This window comes from Canis lupus, chromosome 24 (assembly GCF_011100685.1).
Source record: "Canis lupus familiaris isolate Mischka breed German Shepherd chromosome 24, alternate assembly UU_Cfam_GSD_1.0, whole genome shotgun sequence".
Classification (NCBI taxonomy): Eukaryota; Metazoa; Chordata; class Mammalia; order Carnivora; family Canidae; genus Canis; species Canis lupus.
The window spans coordinates 37645645-37665309 of NC_049245.1; the positions used below are offsets into that span (position 1 = coordinate 37645645).

Below are 19665 nucleotides of genomic sequence, written 5' to 3' on the forward strand. Positions count from 1 at the left end.
ACTACTTTTGGCCTTGGGGGCCGTGTGGTCTGTGCCACGTAGGCTGACGCAGCCGCACACAACAGGTCAGTGACGGGCGTGGCCACGTGCAGATAAACTTTATTTCCAAATAGGCCCTGGTTTGCCCACGTAGCTTAAGGCACCCTGTGTGAGCCAGGAGGAATTTGTATGAGGTCAGAGATTCACTACTGAGCAAAAGCAAGAGCTGGGACAGGGGGTGAACTGAGGCTGCATTTTTAGAAGGCGACCGTTGGCCAAACTTTTCTTTTTTTTTAAAGATTTTATTTATTTCTTTCTTCATGAGAGACACAGAGAGAGGCAGAGACACAGGCAGAGGGAGAAGCAGGCTCCATGCAGGGAGCCCGATGTGGGACTCCATCCCAGGACCCCAGGATCCCAGGACCTGTGGGTGCCTTCCCAGGTAGGCATTTCTGAGAAATTGTACTTGTGCACTTATGGAACTAAAACTCCACCCAAGCTATAAAGAAATAGAAAAGTTCTCAAGCCTTTGGAAGGAAAAGTAAGTGCACAGGAAGCCGAGAAGCAGCAGCGTCCAAGGGAGGCAGGACCCCATGTCCGTCAGCCCGTCCTGTGGCCCCAGCATGGTCACCCCTTCCCTCGCCTCACTGTGCACACCTATGAAATGGAAGCAGCTAGAATGTGGGAGCCTTCGGACACTTGCCTACCTTATAGTTACTTCTAGAGCCAGAGAATGGAGACTGTGAACTGCTGGACCGGACCCTGGTTGGGCGGGGATTGGGGGGGTGGGATCCTAACAGCCTGTGAGGTTAAATCCCTCAGGGGCCAAGTGAGGAGAGCTCATCACAAGATCAAGACAGTGCATTCCTGAGGCCTCTGAGCTCCGAGACTGATTGACACCCGCGCTGCAGGCAGGGGGTGAGGGAGGGCCCATTCTTCACCCACCAAGGCTGCTCCAGGGGGAGAGGGGCAGGGAGAGGTCTCACCAGCCTCGAATTCCTGCGGGTGTCCTTGTGGCGACCTGACAGGTAATCCAGCTCGGCCTGCTGGATGCACAGATACTCCCTAGGAAGAGAACGAGGGAGAGGAGTTTGCCAAGGAACATGAAGAGGAACAGAAACGACCAGACAACCAGTATTCCGGAGCGGAGGCAGCCACAGCCACCAGGATGAACCGTTCTTGGCCAGCTGGGCAGTCGGGGGACAGCGCCATCCCACCCACCAGCCGCCTGGCCCCAGCTTGCTCAGCCTCCAGACCCCACACCCCGAGGCCCGTGTGCCCAGGGCTGTGCAAAACAGGAAATCGCTCCATCAATTCCCCAAAAAGCTGCACAAACAAGGTCTACAGTTATTATACCCATTTTAAGGATGGGCAAACTGACCCTCAAAATGAGCAAGAAACTCAGCCCCGAGTCACAGCAGGGAAGAGGCTGAAACCAGCCTCTGAAGCCAGGCAGTGGCCTCCGGAGGCCTCTGTCTTCATTCCGGCCCACGGGGAGTCAGCGAGAGCATGCCACCCTCCCCGACAAAGCCAGGCCATCCTGCCGTCTGCATGTGCAGGACCAAGGACTGAGAGGGGCTGGAAGACCCATTCTGGGAAGCACAGAGAAAGCTGGGTTCCTTCCCAGCTCAAGAGCCTTAGATGTGAAACCTGAGGTCTGGACTTGGGGGCTGGGGTGAGGCCGCACCCTGCCTCAGCATAGATTTACTGGGCCACCCCAGGAAGGTGACTCACCCTCTCCGGGCCCACTTCCACCACCATCTGCCAGGCCACTGCTGCCTTAGGGGTTGGGCTCCCCAGGAAGAAGGGGATGCTGTTGAGCCCAGACAAGTCCCAAATGTGCCTTGTCTGATTCCTTGAGGAATCACCAGAAGCTGCCCCGAGAGACGAGCCCCTTGAAGACAGGCTCCAGGCACACACTGGGCACCAGCGTGGGGCCCGCATCCTGGGCAGAGGGTGACGGACGCCCCCCCGGGGCTGGGAGTCAGGACCTGGCAAGGGGGGGATGTGACATTTACCCTGAGCCCGGGGTGAGGTGGGGGGACAGAGGGCAGGTCGGCCCTGGAGCCCCACTCCCTGCTTCCTGGCTGTGGGACCCTGGCCGAGATGCTTCCCCTCTTTGGGACTCAGTTTCCTCTCTTGAGGCTCGAAGGAGGCCCGGAGGCCCTCTGGCAGCATCCTCCAGGGATTCGAGGAGGATGCGGCGTGTGCAAAGCCCCCAACTAGCCGGAGCTGCCACTGTCATTAGTGAGGAACGAGAGAGCAGGGTCACGGGAGGAGGGGGACCAGCGTGCGACTCCCGAAGGTGCGCGTGTGCGCTGCACGGGGACACGGGCGAGCGGCAGCCGCGGAGGCCCCCGCTGCCCAGCAGCCGCCCTGCGAGAGCCGGGCCTCGGGCCTGTGAAGGAAGATGGCACGTTCGGGGAGCCAGCGAGGACGGGGCGTGGAGACTAGAAGAGTCTAGAAAGGTTCAAGTTCAGAGAAAGGACCCGAATGGCCTCCCGAGGGTGATAGGGAGCCATGGGAGAGCCCTGAGCACAGCAGGGGCGGCGGGGCACACGGGGCGGCTGCTGGGAGAGGGGAAGCCCCCGGAACTGGGCGCCCGGGCTTGAGGAACACGGAGGGGCAGCCCCGACCTCCTCCATGAGCCTCAGGCTCGTGCCCCGACTCCCTCTGTCACCTCCACGAGGCTGGGCTCCCCTCGCTTCACCTCCACCCCTCCCTCAGTAAATCCTCAACGGCACCCTGAAACCCATCCCGTCCCCTGCTGTCATCTGCCGCGACCCTTGTTATTGTCTCGCCGGCCTCCCCACTTCAGCCCCACTGCAGCCCATGCTCCACGTGTAGCCGGAGGATCTTACAAAAACCAGACCCAGATCACGTCCTTCCCCCGGGTGGAAGCCTCCAGGGCTCCCAGCTCAGCTGGAGTGGATCCTCAGTGCTCACAAGGCCCCATATCATCTGGTCCCCATTGCCCCTCAGACCTCCTCACCCCTCCTTCCCTCTCTCAGCCCCCGCGCCGGCCAGCTCACTCTGTCCCTAATGATCTCATCATGCTCCTGCCCCAGGGCCTTTGCACGTGTGGCCTAGAATGTTCTCTTTCCATTGTCTGCTGGGCTCACTCCTTCACCCCTTCGGGTTTTTGCTCAAATGTCACCTCCTTCGTGAGAACTTCTTTGAACCCCTTATTTAAAATCAGCCCCACGCTGATTTGATTCTTACCCTGATTTGTTTTCCTGCCCCGTATTCACCACCATCCGACATGCTCGATACTTTGTTCATGGTGTGTGTGTCTCCCATCAGGAAGCTCCACGGGGGTCGGGATTTCCGTGCTGTGTCCACTCCCGCACCCCGTGCCTCGCACTTCATCAGCCCTCAACCGAAATGTGTGGAGTGGGAGACAGGCTTCCTGTTCCGGCCTCTGCCCGGCTAACCAGCCTAGCTCTCCTGCTCTCAAATCCAGCCACGCCGGCCTCCCACCCTGCTCCTGCCTCAGGGCCTTGGCCTGTGCTGTTCCCTGCGCCCGGGATGCTTCTCTCCCAGAGGCCAGCAGACCATCCGGTCTCCTCGCTGGTGTCCCCGGCCACCCCGTGTCATAGGCCATCCGTGCACGGCCTCTCCGTCACCCTCCTTCACCGCGCCCAAGGCTGGTGGAAGTTCCGTTACCGATCGTGTCGCTCCCTCGTTGCTGCCCCCCACACACCCCAAGCTCCATGAGCCCAGGGCCCCCCCGCCCCCAGGACAGGCGTGTTGGCGAAGCAAATGAGCAGGAGCGAGCTCCGTGTGTGGCCGACAGGACCTGCCCCCAGGACGGGCCGGGCGCCCTTCGGGGAGGACAGAGAGCACGAGCAGGCGCGACAGAGAAGGCACGTGTTGAGGGTGACAAACGGGGTCCTTACTTGAGGCCTCTCTTGAGAGCTTCGAAGATCTTCTTCACTTGCTGCGGCTTGGGGGCCGGGCAGACGGAGCCCTTCCGCAGCGTGCCGTACGTCCTGGAGGGTTTGGCAGGCATTCGAGACCTCGCGGAGTTCCCGTGGATGGACTTTCTGTGAGAGGGGACGCGGGTCAGAGCAGGGATCCGGACAGAGGCCCCCCCGGGGCAGGCCCCTCGGGACCGGTGGTCCAAGCCCCGGCTGTCAGGACGCCTGGCCGAGCCCCACCCCGTCGCCACCAAGCCGCGCGGTCTCGGGCAAGCTGCCAAGACTCTTGGGGCCTCAGTTTCCACATCTGCCCAGACGAGGGCTTGCATCTGAGGATTAAAAACGGATGAAGAAGAGCCTGACTGAGAAACGAACACAGTGAGAAATACACAGAAGCGGCCCAAATGCCAGTGCTTCCTGCTCCTGCTCGGTGTGCTCGTGCAGGCCAACAGCCCCAGAGACCCGATCTCGGGGTCAGGACCCACGCCGCTCCCTCTGGGAAGAGCGCCTTGGTTTCCTCTGGGGCACCTCCCCAAGGTCATGTAGCAGGACGTGCTCTTTACATGTGTGGTTGGAGGGAGGTGGCCTGACATATCACCACACACACGCACCTGCACACACATGCACACCTGCACACACATACACAGGCCTTCTGAGGCAAACGTGTGTCCCGGGCCTGGGTTAGTCAACATACTTCCGTCCCCGGGCTCAGGGAGAGTCTTGGGACACAACCCTGCCAGTTTGGAGTTTGGCTCCACATTCACGGGCAGGAAAAGGGATCTCTCTTTTCTGGCATCGCTCTTTTGGGGAAACATACACCTGGAACTGCCAGCCGCTCCCAAGGAACCGATGCAGGGGAGGAGCGGACGGAGGCAGACCAAATCCACACCATGATGGGTTCCTGGATCCAGCTATGCCTGAAGCTGGCCCTTCATTTGAGTGAAGCTGGCCCTTCATTTGAGTGAAATGACACTCAAACCAACATCTGGGTCAGTTTCTTAAAGGAGCTGCTAGCCTTTCTTCCCAACTTCCTCCCTGACCTCCTCTCAGGTGTGCTAAGGAGCCAGCTTCAGCCTTGCTCTGAGGTCCAGGGGGAGCAGGGGTGGGGGTGGGACAATGGTGGGGGGTGAGGAAAGAGAGAGGTGCAGGGGAGGGGGCAGGAGGAGCAGGAGAGAGAGAGGTGGGGGGAAGGGGAGAAGGAGAGAGATGGGGTGAGGGGGAAGGGGGAGGGGGGAAGGAGGGGAGGGGGAGAGAGGTGGGGGAGGAGGAAGGGGAGGGGGAGAGAGAGGGGGTGAGGGGGAAGGGGGTGAGAAGGAAAGAAGGAGGGGAGGGGGAGAGAGGGAAGGGGGTGAAGGGGAGCTTCAAAGACCTGGAGGATGACGAGGGAGCGTAATGATGATGCAAGGACAGAAGATGCTCTCAGTGTCTGTTGCTTCTCGCACCCACTAAGGGTTTTATATAAATATCGATTTTTAACCCTGTTGCAAGGTAGGGAAACTGAGGCTCGGATAAGTCACTTGCCCCCAGGTCATGCCGGTGGCAGAGCTGGGACCCAAACCCACACGTGGGCAGATTCCCAGCCGGGATGTGCAGCACCCATGTGGGAGCAGGACTCCCTCGGGGCCCTCAGCAGCATCTGGAGGACCTTGGCTCAGATCGCGGAGCCCTCCCCCGACCACAGCTTCCAGGTCACCAGGGCCGGGGCGGGGGGGGGGGGGGGGGGGGAGAGGCCTGAGAATCTGCATTTCTAATCTAACATGTTCCAAGGTGCTGCCAATCCCGCTGGTCCGAGGACCACACTTTGACGACCACCGTCTTAGGGGATTCACTCTTTCGGCTCCACCCCAGAGGACATCCTCCTCCTCCATCCACCCCCGGGATGCACCTCTCCCGGGAGGAAGAGGGGGTTTCGGTCTGCAAGCAGGACACGGCTCCGGCTCCCTCGGCAGGGCTGGGAGAAGCTGCCGGCGCCCCAGGAGGCCCAGCGGGCAGCCAGGCCGCAGACCCAGCCCAGCCAGACGCCGCCGCACGTTCCGCACTCAGACGCGCACACCTGCTGCGGAGCCGAGGGCAGCCGTCGGGGCCACCCCTCCAGCTGGGCTCCCGCCACAGGCCGCGCGGCCACACCACAAAGCAACACGCGGGAAATAGAGGTGTCAGGCCTGCCTGCGCGCTCGGACTCACAGCTGGCTCCCGGGGGATACTGAGGCAAGGAAGGACCTGGGAGGAGCGGGGGCCTCGCCCCGCCGGGAGCCTGTACGGTCTCATGAGACACAAGCTCCTGCTCAGCCACCCGGGTTCCAGTCCCAGCCCCGGAGGTCACAGGTCTTAACCCATTGGAGCCTCAGTTTCCTGATTTGTAAAAAGGGGGTAAGAAGAGCACCTACAGGGATCCCTGGGTGGCGCAGCGGTTTGGCGCCTGCCTTTGGCCCAGGGTGCGATCCTGGAGACCCGGGATCGAATCCCACATCGGGCTCCCGGTGCATGGAGCCTACTTCTCCCTCTGCCTGTGTCTCTGCCTCTCTCTCTCTCTCTCTGACTATCATAAATAAGTAAAAATTAAAAAAAAAAAAGAAGAAGAGCACCTACAGGGCAGCCCCGGTGGCTCAGCGGTTTAGTGCTGCCTTCAGCCGGGGGCATGATCCTGGAGACCCGGGATCGAGTCCCGCATCGGCTCCCCGCATGGGGCCTGCTTCTCCCTCTGCCTGTGTCTCTGCCTCTCTCTCTCTCTCTCTCTCTCTCTCTCTCTCTTTCTCTCTGTCTCTAATAAATAAATAAAATATTTAAAAAAAAAAGAAAAAGAAAGAAGAGCGCCTACCCCATGGTGCTGTCATGAGACAGCCATTCATTCAACAAATATCTGCTGAGCACGAACTGCACGCTGAACGCCATCTCGGCTACAGGAAAAACAGTGACCAAGACAGACCAGACCCATGTCCCTGTGAGCCGCCAGGCCAGCTGGGGGAGGCCACGGGGCGGCCAGCACGGGCTCTGGAGCTAGATGCCAGGGTCTCTGCGGTAACCCCACTTAGAGCTGTGTGACCAGGAACCCCCCCGGGCCTCAGTTTTCTCATCCATAAAATGGGGATCCGAGAAAGTGTTGCTGCGGGCGAGTTGCCCGGCAAAGGGGTAAGTGCTATGGATGCATCAGAGCTAAATGAGGTAATAAGAGATACCAGCCAGCCCGCGGTGCCCGGGGGCGGAATAGACACAGGATGATACGTTTGCCTGGGGCCGAACAGGGAAGGCGCCCCCGACCAGCACTGGGCACAAAGCCTGGTCCATCCGTGCTCATCCCCTAGTGCTCTTGCTGTTATTCATGTCTGTCAAGTCCTCCACGGGGCTGCGCTCCCTCCTCCCTCACCTGCCTGAGGCCACATCACCCACCTCTTGGAACAGGCCCCCCACAAAGCTGGCAGGGCTGCAGCCCTCAGAGAGGCGGCTCTCAGGCGGGGGTGGGAGGAGCAAGCCCCTCAGGTGGGGCTGCAGGAGCCCTGCTCACCTGCCAGCTCCCGGGGGTCCACAGTCCCCGGGGGGTGGGTGCCCCCGGCCGGGCCCCGCTTCCATCTACCCGGAGACCTCCTGGCGTCGCTGCCGCAACTGAGCCTGCCTCCCGGGGAGGCTCCGAGTCCAGTTCTCGGGTCTGAGGTCTAACAGGGCGGGCGTGGCGGCTGCTCGGAGGCTGGCGCGGCCCAGGAAGGCGACGCGTGCATCCTTGGGATGGCGAAATCAGGCTGCGTGTCCGGCCCAGTGACACAACTGCCAGGGGAGGGAGCGGCCTCCGGGGGCGGATGTTTTACCAGCTCTGGGAGGACTCAGTAAATATTAAACAGCCTCTGGCACGTCAGACCAGCTTCCAGATGGGCACGTGCACCCCAGGGCCCCCGGGACAGTCTCGCTGCCTGGTGTCGTCGGCCCGGCGCGTGGTTGCTGTGGGTGCAGGATCTGCAGGCGGGCGGGGCTGGGAGTGGCCACGGGGCCATTACAGGACACGGTTCAGACGAGGACCCACTGCCCGCCGCTGCACCCTTTCCTCCTGCGCCTGGCGGCATGGGTGGGGGTGGGGGGTGAGTAACACGCAGGGGGGCCGCGTGCAGGTCCGGCTTGCTCCGGGTGCCTCACATGGGCTAGCCCATCCTTCCACGTGTCTCCGAGGCGTCGCCCTCTCTACTGTCAAGGAAACGGGTTCGGTGGCTGCCCCTGGCCCCAGATCTGCGCCCCCGGCTGCTCCCCTGGCACAGGGCAGTGCGAGCACCGCCACCATGTCCTCTTTCTCCAGTCTCCTCTCCTTGAAAATCAGAGGCTACTGCTCCGTTTTCACCTCCGCATTTCCCAGCCACCCCAACCAACAGAGGGGCTCCCGCCGTGGCCAGGACAGGGCAGTGGCTCCTACTCGGGAGGCCGCCCTCCTGACCGCCTGGGGGGAAGTGGACCAGGCTGAGGAGTGGCAGGAAGGGGTTAAGAGCAGCCAAGCCCATGAATCGGGGCAGATCTGGCCCTCTTCATCTCCCCATCTTATTATATATGGCTGTTAGATGTGGCCTTATTATGGCAATCATTCACACCTTAGTGTAAAATTTCCCCACCAGATAGATCACTTCCCCAAGTGGATTCTTTGATTAAGGACTGAAAAGCCACAGCCAGAGGCAAAGAGGTTTCAGGTGCCAGGACAGGGGAAGGGGTTGAGGACAAAGGGGGATCCGTGAGCCTCCATCTCCTGCTCTCCTGTCTGAGGTTATTTTTGCCTGCCCAGCCCCCACCACTGAGGGCCTTGGCAATGTGGCTGTGCCTCAGCCTGGTTGCATTACCTGAGAAATAAGGCCAGAAGGTGAGCTCTGAAACCCGATCTAGGCCGTCCAGCCACAGGGCCCAGGGTCCAGACTCCTGGGAGTCGGGCAGAGGCAGGAAGTTAAAAATAGATGTATTGCTTCCCTGTCCTCATGGGTAGCTTCTTCCTCACTGTGGACAAGGGGACGGGAGCGACCAGGGCCAGACGGTGGTCACTCAGGGACCTCAGAACCCGCCCAGGCTGGGAGCTCTTCTGAATTCCCTGAACGGGGGATCCCCCAGGAGAAGGAGCCCCCAGGGGAGGTCCAGCCATCAGAGTCCTCTTTCTCGGATCAGGATGCAGACCTTGCAGGGCGTGATCTTGTCCTTGCTGATGGCCAGTGAGCCCTAGTGGAACAGGGTCTGATCCCCTCTGTCCTCTCCCCCCCCCCGCCCCCCGCTGCCCAGAAATCCCTGGGGCAGCAGGAGGCCAGGGGCACACCTTGGGACACTATCTGGGCAGAGGTCCTGGCTGGGGCCTGCGGGAACGTTCCCGTGGATGCAGGAGGTCCAGAGGCCCCCAAAGGCCCGGCAGGGGGAGAGCTGTTGGCAGGACCGGGCACAGAATTCATGAGACCCAGCGCAAAAGAAAATGCAGGACCCCATTTTTCAAAACATGTTAAGAATTGCAAGATGGCAACAGCAGAGCATTACACCTGAGCCGGAATCCTTGAGCACACACATTGCACACTCATGCAGCTGGCCTTGGCTGCAGGGTCTGGGGAGGCCCCCCACCCTTCCCGGCTAGACCAGGGGAACAAAGTCCCCACATCACCACATGTGAATTAGAGAAGGGCACACACTGCGTGGACCGGACCCATGCCAGGGCACACAGCTCGGGAGGGTTACGTGGCTGGATGGTCCCCTTGGCTGGGTGACCCGCACAACTGTCCTTAGCAGCCCCAATTACAGACCCCGCAGGGTGGGAGCTCTGATGAAGCCCAGCAGAGGCAGCTGGGAAGTGGTTCCATCGAGGAACATCATCATTCCCTGGCCAGTTTACTTATTTAGCCCCTCTCAGCATCACTTATGGAGTGCCTACTGTATGCCTTCCTCACAGTGGCATCCACACTTTCTCCTCTTGGAGGCTGGGAGTCAGGGGGGATGGGGTGCTCACTCCCTCTGGGGCCTCGAACCTCATCCCCACCTCAGGACCTTTGCACTGGCTGCCCCCTCCACCTGGAAGACTTCCTCAGCCCCGCTGGCTGCCTGCTGTAAACAGGCAACTTCTCTCTGGCCTCAAACGTGCCACTGCCTCACTGAGGGCCTCCTCTGAGACCCCTGCCGCCTCCCCCAGCCCCCTGTTTTAATTCCCTCACAGCACTTGCCGCCAGCTGAATCCATCTTGATTACGGTTGGCTTCTTGCTCGCTGCTCTGACAGGAGGGGTGGGGCCTGGGTCTGTCCCCAGAGCCTGGGGTGGGGCCTGGGCAGAGTAGATGCTCCATAAATATTTGTGGGATGAATTAGGGATTCCTATGGGTGCTTCCAACTGGGACGCTCAAGGGTTTCAGCCCTGAGATGCCACTCCTCCCAGGCACATACTGGAACTGAGCCACCGGGAGCCGAGTGGGCGAGCCGGGAGAGCCTGACCTCAGGGGCCAGGCATCCCTGGGCGTCGAACATGTAGCTATTAAACCCCAGGGAAGAGCCAGAGGAGGGCCCAGGGCGGTTAAGCAGCAATTGGCCAGGAAAACAGGAGTGAGAAGAGGGAAGAGGCCTGGAGGGGAGAGAGGTCAATGTGGCAAAAGCAGAGGATTTCAAAAGGAGGCCGGCCAGCCAGATCCCAGGGGGCCACTCGTTAGGCCACAGAGGGGACTGCATTATATTCTAGGTGGATGCCAATCTCTGGAGGAGATTTGGTTGTTGACTGACTCACTGACCAACGGTGCGGGGTCCTGCTGGGCTGGGAGTCCTGCTTATCTCCCACATTCACTGACACCAGCAGATGTGTGGGCCCCTGAGGGTGCCCGAGGGACCATCCCAGCCCCCAGGCCTGCCAGCGGGCAGCAACCCCCCAGGCTTGCCCGGTGCCTGGCAGGAAGCCCAGGACCAGGCAGTGGCCCCCCAGGAACGGAAACTCGCAGCAGCCATGAACCGGTGTCTAGAGGCCCCGCACTGACCCCAGGCCCATCTCTGCAGAGGCTGCTCCTCCTCCTTTGAAAACTTCCCCCAAGCACCTACCGCATGCCGGCTGCTTGCCATGTGTCACCTCACTGTACTCTCATGACCGCTCTGTGGGGGAGGGACACTCATGATCCCCATTTCACAGATGAGGAAACCGAGACTCAGGAGTGAAGTCACTGGCCCAGGTCGCGGAGCTGGGATAGGTGGCCCCACGTCCCAGTTGTGTCAAACAGGAAAAACATTCCATCCTAACCCCACCCCCGGGAGACCAGGTTCCAGTTCTGAACCAGTCCTGCTGTGTGACCCAGGCTGAGCAGCTCCACCTCTCTGCGCCTGCTTTCTGATCTGCCGGTGGGCCTGATGCACTCAGGCGGATCGGACTTCCAGGACCAACTGAGATGATCCCAGTGGGTCCCCAAGAAGTTACAGGATGCCCCCTGTGCCAGGTGTCACACATGTGCACACACGCCATGCCGGGCCCGAGACTCGGCATGAGAGCGAGCTTCGGGGTCCCGGGCCCCCTCCCCAGGGGCAGAACTTACGCGATCCTCCGGCTCTGTGCGCTGCTGAAGCCCGCGAAGGAGGCGCTCCGGCCCACGACCCCCACGGCCCCCGCGTCCCCGGAGGACAGGAACCGCAGCCTCACAGACATGGCCAGTCACCTAGACGGGGAGAGGACGGGAGGGTCAGCCTCGTGCCGCCACCTGGTGAGCGCAGACGGCGGCCCGCACCCCCCGCCCCCAACCACGGCCCCCAGAGGCCTCACGAGAGCTGCAGAGAGGGGGCGACTGTCCTGTCCCCAGCTGACAGATGAGAAAACTGAGGCTCACTGAGGTTAGGGACCCTGCCGGGGGCTGGTGGCAGGGGCAAGATTCGAACCCAGGTCTCTACTCTGCGCTCAGGTTCTTAATGCCGGAGCAATGCTAAGCCCTCCAGCAGGGGGGAGTCAGCTCCTCCCGAAACCAGACCTGCTGACCTCCTCTCGGCCGGTAACCCTCCCCTCCCTCCACAAACCCTCAGTGAGCGCTGTGTGCCAAACGCGACGCTGGGGACACGCACTGGGCAAGACAGGCAAAGTCCTCCAGGGCTCCCAGTCTGGCGGGGAGGCTGATGAGCTACCGGTTACAGTAGGAAGTCTCTAGTGAAGAGACAGGGGAGCCCAGGGGCTACCCGACCTCGCCATGGAGGAGGTGACCAAGTGCAGACAACAAAAGGCTGAGGAGGGGAGGGAAGGGTAAAGGCAGAGGGAACAGCACAGGCAAAGGCCTGGGAGTGCAGAGGACATGGTGTCATCCGGAAACAGAAAGCAGTGCCGTGGGTGGGGGCGTGACCCCCGGCGGGGCTGGAGAGGCCCGCAGAGTGCAGGTCATGGGGAGGCCTCGGTAACCCCAGGAAAGGGTTTGGCCTTGCCGTTGGGCCAGGGTGACTGGGAGCCATGAGAAGGTTTTGAGCGGGGGCTGACAAAGCCCAACCCACATGAGGCCAGGCTGCTGGCATCCCAGGGCTCCAGAATCCCCGGCTCCATCGCCCGGTCTCTGCCCCAGGCTGCAGTGAGGCCAGCCTAGAACCCTGACTGTCTTTTCTTTTTTCCAAACCACCTCTAGATTGGAAAAATGCCACCACATCCCTTGGGAATATGGCCCAATGTCTTCCAGCACCAACAAGCGGAAGATTCTCCGTATCTAACCTAAATCTCTGCAGCTACAGTTTCATCCTTTGCTCCTCAGCCGGGTGGAGGCAGTGCAAGGATGCCAGGGACCCCACTGCCCAAGCCTCACCTGCAAAAGCTCCACTGCGCCAGCTCCCTCGTCTCCCTGCGGGGTAAGGCCCCTGCGTTCCCACATCCCTTCTCTGGCCGGCTGAGTCCAGTGTCCACACCTTTGCTCACACCGGGGCCTCCCCCAGCCCCCACCCCGGGAATAACAATCTCTTTCGAGCCACGTCTATCCAGTGTCCCATCCTGCATTTTTCATGTGGCCAGCCCCTGCCATAGGCTCCTGAGCCCCCCTGGCGGATCTGTGTGGCCCCCACAAACCTTCTTTTTCCCCCATTCACCCCCCACCCACCCCACGTGTGCTACAGGTTCAAAATCCCAGTGGTGCCTCTCACTGGCTCTGGGCCTCAGTGGTCACATTTGCAAAATGGAAAGTCAGAAAAGGACCAAGGAGACAAGGTACTGAGGACACATAATGCAAGGTGGACACTCGGAAAGAGTTGGTTGTCTCTGTGCAATTGGCTGATGGAAGCTCCAGCCCTGGACGGAGGGGTGCAGGGGGTGAGGCTCTGGCGAGCGTTTGCTGAGCCCCCACTGTGTGGCAAGCCCCAGCACCAGGGTCCACGAACACCAGCCCTGCTGGGAGTATTATGAGGGCTCCTTATGTAGCCGGCCATGCCCAAAATGCCTTGTGGAACGTATCTTATTAAATCTACACACCGGCTGAGGCAGAGGAGCTATCGCTGACCTGCCCTGACAGAGGAGGAACTGAGGGGACAGGACTGGCCTGGAAACAACAGAGACACGTACGGAAGTGGAGTGCGATGGATTGCCGACGCCAGCGCTTCTTCCTACGCGTGGTCAGGCATCCCTGCTCTAGGCGAGGCCCCAGCCCCACGAGGAGGTCCCCACTGTCCCCACCTATGCTGGGCTGCTGCCAGCCCGGACCAGCGCACAAGCATCTGTTGTTACGTTCTCTGAAATTTTGGTAGCTTGAAATCAGCCACAATAGGAATATTTGCACCCTGGATGTTGTCAAATGCTGCAGGCTTGGGTTTGGGTTTTTTTTTTTTTTTTTTTTCTCTGCAGGTTGTTAAACATTTATCAGCACAGCATTGCCCCACCACTGTCAGTACCTGCTCAGGGTGGCACTGGGAACCTTCTCAGACTCCTGAAGGCCCCCAGCCGAGCTGGGCAGGGGAACTGACCAGGGTAGGGGTGGGCAGGGAGGCAGATCTGCAAGGTCACTGGTTGGGACCAGTACTCTGGCCCCGAGCTGGGAGCCGGGAGCTGGGGGCTGGGGGGCTGGGGGGCTGGAACGCCCTTCCCTTACCCCCCCCCCGCCCCCCGCCGTTACAGTGGACTGTGAATGCTGACTTCTCAGTCTCCCCCACTAGATGGAGAGCGACTTGCAGGCGGGGCTGGAGTGTTCCCTGGTGCTGGGAAGATTCACGGCCCATCCTTACGGGTCCAGAGAACAAGGCCTGACAGGCTGGGCTGCTGCCCCCACTGTACCAGGCCGTGCAGCCCATGGTGCCAGATAAGTGGAAAAATAAGGATAAGGATAAGAATTTCCACTAAGTGCTAGACTCCAAGGCAGGGGCTGACAAACATTTTCTGTAAAGGACCAGATACTAAAGTTTTTGGCTTTGCAGGCCATAGACTCTTTGTCACAGAAGAGCACATTTAACTCTCTTGTTAGAGCAAAAGCAGCCACAGGCACCATGTAAGTGATGAGCATGGCTCTGTTCTCATGCAACGGTACTTACAACAGCCGCAGCTCTTACTAAGCGACCCCTGGGTGGCCAACACTACCTCTGACCCCTGGCAGCCAGTGGTCCTCCTGCCGCCTGCTCTAAGGGCTTAAAATCTCATTTACTTCCCCCCCAGATTATATGAAGTAAGTACTCTTAATATCCCCCATCTGCAGATAAAGAAATCGAGGCTCAGAACGGAGAGGAAAGGACTCGGCCAAGGTCACATAGGTAAGGAGATGCCAGAGCTGGGATCTGGACCTGGGCGTGACAGGCCATAAAAGCCTGGCTACTTCGTGCTAGGTTGCCCCTGCTCCCCCATCCCGGAGGGGGCTGTGCAGCAGACATGCTCCTACGCATGAGCCCGACCCATGGGTTGGGCTGAAGGGCAGACAAGGGCCCCCAGAATGGAAGCAGGTCATGAAAGGGACCTGCAAGCTACAAACATAGCATCGGGGGTGGCCAAGAAAAATCAAGCCCCATCTCCTGCAGGCTTCAGGTTGTGGGAACCCAAGTCCCTGTGGGCCTTTTGGGATGAGCACCAGCTCCTAATCAGCTCAGCTGCCCCCCAAGTGGGGCCAGCAGCCCTCCCCCCAGGGCTAATCCTGGTGTTTGCCCAGGTGGCCAGCTGCAATCTTGCCCAGCTGGGTTTCTGGCTGCAAAAGCATTTCCCTTCTGGTGGACTGCGGGTGGGGTGGCCGGGCTGAGACCCCTGGAATCGCAGGAGCCTTTGGTGGGTAGCTCCTGACAAGCCCCCACAAGTGCTGGTCACATCCGACTAAGGCTGATATGCCTAATGTTTAATCATTGACACACAGGCGCCCTGACCACTCAGAACAGACCCCGCTCCTCCCGCTCCCCACGCCGTGGCTGGCCTTAACCCTTTAGCCACTAGATGGTGGGCAGGTCGGAGAAGTCCCCGGGGAGGGACACTCAGAGGCTCAGGGCAGCTCTGGGCAGCCGGCCCGCTCAGGGCATGAGAGACAAGCCGGAGACCTCGCTGGGCCCTGGGCAGGGGAGAGAGGCACGGAAGCCGTGCAGGTGCCAAACCTTTGACGGCAGACGGGACTGCCTCTTCCCCCGCGTCCCTCGCTGCCTCTCTCCGGCCCGGCGCCTGGGCACGCTCCTGGACGGATGGCCTGGACACAGCTGGGACGCAGCTGGGCAGGACAGCCGAAGGCGCTTCTCACACGGCCGGCTGCTCCCCGAACCCCGGAACCCCGGCCGGCGTCCTGGGCCTCCACCCCGAGGCGGCGGGCCTGGAGGAGCCTGAGCCCACTCACTAAATCTGTCCAGCTCACTGCTGCCCAGAGCCGCCCGCCGGCCCGGGGAACCTACAATTTCACCTCATTTGGAGGTGATGCTTCTAAATTTAACAGCGTGGGCTCTCAGGGCTGGGTGGCTTTTATGCCTGAGTCCCTCACTTAGGGCTCTTTTATATCCGCTCAGATGCCAGGCAGGGCTTAGTTTGCTTATAGGAGTTTCCAAAATAGACCCTTTGGTTTAGCACGAAAGGAAATGGCAAAATAGCCCAGGATGAGGAATGTTGAGTTTATACCTAAGAGGGACGGACGACCGGAGGAGGGAACCAGTCTGGGGACCAGCCAGTCTGCGCCAGATGGGAGGCCGACTCCCTCATTTCACCGGTGAGCACGCCCAGGGCCCAGGGTGGCCACCTGACGTGCCCGGGTGGCCCAGAGGAGCATGCAAGGGCCAGAGGAATCCATGCTCCTCCCCCTGCCAGCTCGTCCCCAGCCACCCTGGCCGTGCCCTCTCTGTCCCTGGCATGCTCTTCCCGCAAGCCTCCCATGAGGCTCCCTCTCAGCCTTTAGGTCCCAGCAGAAAGGTCACCTCCTCAGAGAAGCCCTCCCTGGCGCCCCTGGCTACGGCGGCCTCATTCCTCACCCTGTTTCAAGTGCTTCAGACAACTCGTCACCATCCCAAATTGTCGTGTCGGTCTGCTCAGTAGCTGCGTGGCCCTCCTGTGAGTCCCAGCTCCACGGGGTGGGGACCTCTGGGTCCTGCTCACAGCTGTGTGTCTAGGACCTCACCAAGTAGGGCTCCCCCCCCCCCCGTAAGTACTGGTTCAGAAGTCACTGCCTGAGTAAATTGAAGGACAATTGAAGGACGTCTCTTCAGAACTGTGTCCCGGATTCCTTCACTTGATCACTTGATCTGTTCCTTCAACGCACATGTGTTGAGTGCCTACTGAATGCAGGCACCGGGCATGTGGCTGTGAACTAGTCCGGGGGGGAGACAGGGATGAGGACATGAGATAAAGAGGCTGGACCATGATGGGGAGCTGACAAGGACCCCAACCCCAGCCAAGGGGGAGTGACAGGGGAGACCCCCTGGGAAAGCGGTACGTTGAAGTCTAAAGGAAGAGAAGGAATTGGCAGAGAGAGGTGGGATGGAAGAGTGTGCCAGGTGGTAGGAACAGCATGTACGAAGGCTCAGAGGCAAGAGATAGGATCCGTTTGATGAACTTAGTTCGGTGTATGTGGCTGGAGCATCGAGGGTCCCTGAAGGGCTAGGTGGGGACCCCACTTCATGGGAGTAGGGGCTTAAGCTGCATCCAGGGAGACACAGGCAGGCCAGGCCTCCAGCACCCTCTGGGTGGGGAGTTGATTCACTTACTCAGTTTGCCCTGCACATCTGGCCAGGACAACGCCGCTGTGCCTGAGGAGACAATGACCGAGTGTCTACCGCAGGCCAGGCCTCTGAACGTGGCACCTCCATCCAGGGGCTGGGAGCAGTCCCACGGGGGAGGCCTCTGCCCCTTGGGCCCAAGGTCCGTGTCTCCTGGGCCAGCACACAGCACCACCCTTGGGGAGGCTCGGACACCCCATATGGCCCCCACTGGCCTGCCCGGTCTCTGCCCTCTGCAGTCGACCCCTGACCCACCCACCCCTTGCTTCCCCCACAGACAAGACCCAGGCATTTGATAGTCCCTGAGAGGGAAAGGCCCACAGCCAACCCGCAGAGGCCAGAGGCCGTGTTAGCCCGGACGCCCGCCAGCTTGGGCTCCCTTCCTTCTGCTGAGCCCAGTGGGCCCTGCTCCTGCCGGGTGCTTTCAGACGCCTCTCTCCCTGCTCACGTCTCCTGGGCCAGGAAAACATGCCCGGGGCCGGGAGGGGGGGGCAGGGGGGTGTCTACGTGTGATCGTGAATCAGTTCCCTCCCTCTGAGCCTCTGTCTCCCTGTCCGTCAAGTGGGGGGGCCGGGCTAGAACTCAGGCTCCCCCAGCGCAGGCCACTCGGGGCCGAGGGAGGAATATGGGGCATCACTCGCTTGCCGTAGTCCTCCCTCTTCCTATCCTGTCCTCCCCAGCAATCTGCCACTGGTCACCCCCCTGTTGAGCCCAGCGCGGAGCTGGCCGCAGGCACAGGGTGATGGACAGGCCAAGGGAGAGGCTCAGATTTAATCAGGTGTTTTGGTGAATTTCTTTTGAGGTAACCTTCTATTTAGAGCAAACTGACTTCTGTATGATATACTGTTTTGGTTTTTTTAAATAATAGTGTATTTACATGAAGAGTAATGGATTTGCAGGACACTTGGTTTAAGTAGAGCAGATAGGAACCCAGCTTCTTGGCAGCTCACATTTCTGGGTCCCTGCGTGGAAGTGGGACTAGGAGCCGGGGGGGGGGGGCAGGGACCGCAGGCGTGTCTCTGCTGATGGTCCTGTGGAAAGCCCGATGTGCAGACAGCACTGGTTTCTCATGTAAGAGAAGCAGCAGCAACTCCTTGGGGCGCCCTAACTGTCCCCCCAGAGCTCATTGTCCCAGGGCTGCAAGGTAAATGGAAACTCCCCTTAAAAAAAATTAAAAAAATATTTTATTTATTCATGAGAGACAGAGAGAGAGAGGCAGAGACACAGGCAGAGGGAGAAGCAGGCTCCATGCGGGGAGCCCGATGAGGGACTCCATCCCAGGACCCCGGGATCACGCCCTGAGCCAAAGGCAGACGCTCAACCACTGAGCCACCCAGGTGTCCCAAGTGGAAACTTCCTGATGGCTCAGGACCAGGCATGGGAGTCAGGACCCAGAATCCAAGAGGATCCCTTCCCTCGGTTTATCACACAGTCCGCAGCATCCCCATGAGCTTCCTGCCCAGGGCAGCCGGGCTCCAGCTCCAGCCCAGAGGCTCAAAGGGACCAGTCACCTGGTCCTGGGTGGAGAGGTAGGCCGCCTCCTGGGGCTGCTTCACAGCGCACCTGTGACCATCTCACAAATGAAAGCCCCAGGTGAGGCCACAGACGGGCAAGTGCGAGGGAAAGGTTCAGTAGCCCAGATGCCTCAGCCACTCGGATGAATCGTATGTGGCCGTAAGAATTGGGAATATGGGGACGCCTGGGTGGCTCAGCGATTGAGCACCTGCCTTCAGCTCAGGGTGTGATACTAGAGTCCTGGGATCAAGTCCTGTGTCGGGCTCCTGCAGGGAGCCTACTTCTCCCTCTGCCTATGTCTCTGCCTCCCTCTCTGTGTCTCTCATGAATAAATAAGTTAAATCTTAAAAGAAAAAAAAGAAAGAAAGAATTGGGAGTATGATTTTGAGGAATAATGGCTTGAGAAAATAGAAGATGTTCAACGTAAGACGCTGAGCCAAGAGCCAAGATGTAAACGATACACAACACCGTCTCGGTTTTCTTTTTGAAACGATACCTTACCCATGTTCCACAGTGGACATGCATGCCCTCATAATTAGGGGAAAAAATGTTACTTTAAAGAAAACCGAAAGCGTGGTTACTCTGTCCTTGGTGGCATAGTAATGAAGCTGCAGGGCTGACTGCTTATCCTCTGACCTAGAGAATGTTGCTTTTCAGGATGAGCCTGGGGTCATAGGAGAAACTTTCCTCTTAAAAAAAAAAAAAAAAAAAAGATAGAAAAAGGAAAGAAAAACAAACTCTGTTTAAAGGCCCACAAATATTATCTCGGCTCCCAGCTAACTCCACTGGGCTTTTACGAGGTAGAGATGACTCATGAATTTCTGTGAAATATCCAGAGGGTGTTTTGATTTAAATGGCCCCCTCACTGCTCCCATCACCACGTACATGCTCCCATCCCATGCTCCCGTCACCAGGTGGGCCGGGGTCACCTGGAAAAGACAGCAACTTTGGGGGTGAAGGAGCTTCCTGGGGCCTCGGTGGGGGTGGGGGTGTGCGTGGAGCTAGAGGCGCATGGCTGGGAAAGAGCCTGGATGCAAGATGACAGAGAGGGGACGACAAAAGCTGACCCTCTGGGGGCAAGAGGGGCAGCTGAATCCCCTCTCGAATGCTGCCTCCACACTGGTCAGTGGCCGTAGGGCAGCTATAGAAAGAGGCTGGCCGGGGGACACCTGGTGGCTCAG

The 19665-nt window shown here is 59.8% G+C and overlaps 1 protein-coding gene across 8 annotated transcripts in view; it reads right to left on the bottom strand.

Annotated features, from left to right (window-relative positions):
- The window catches only part of RIPOR3 (RIPOR family member 3), a 73729-nt gene that overhangs the window by 17185 nt on the left and 36879 nt on the right, over positions 1-19665 (bottom strand). For 7 of the 8 annotated variants that reach the window (XM_038572588.1, XM_038572587.1, XM_038572584.1 and 4 more), the window contains 3 exons: positions 11395-11514; positions 3879-4025; positions 966-1044 (listed from right to left, as the gene is read on the bottom strand). In XM_038572588.1, the coding sequence (XP_038428516.1) occupies positions 966-1044; positions 3879-4025; positions 11395-11504 (336 nt within the window). In that variant the 5' untranslated portion in view covers positions 11505-11514. Of the gene's footprint in view, positions 1-965; positions 1045-3878; positions 4026-7401; positions 8067-11394; positions 11515-19665 lie in introns of those variants that run through there. The other variant, XM_038572590.1, reaches the window with a different exon arrangement.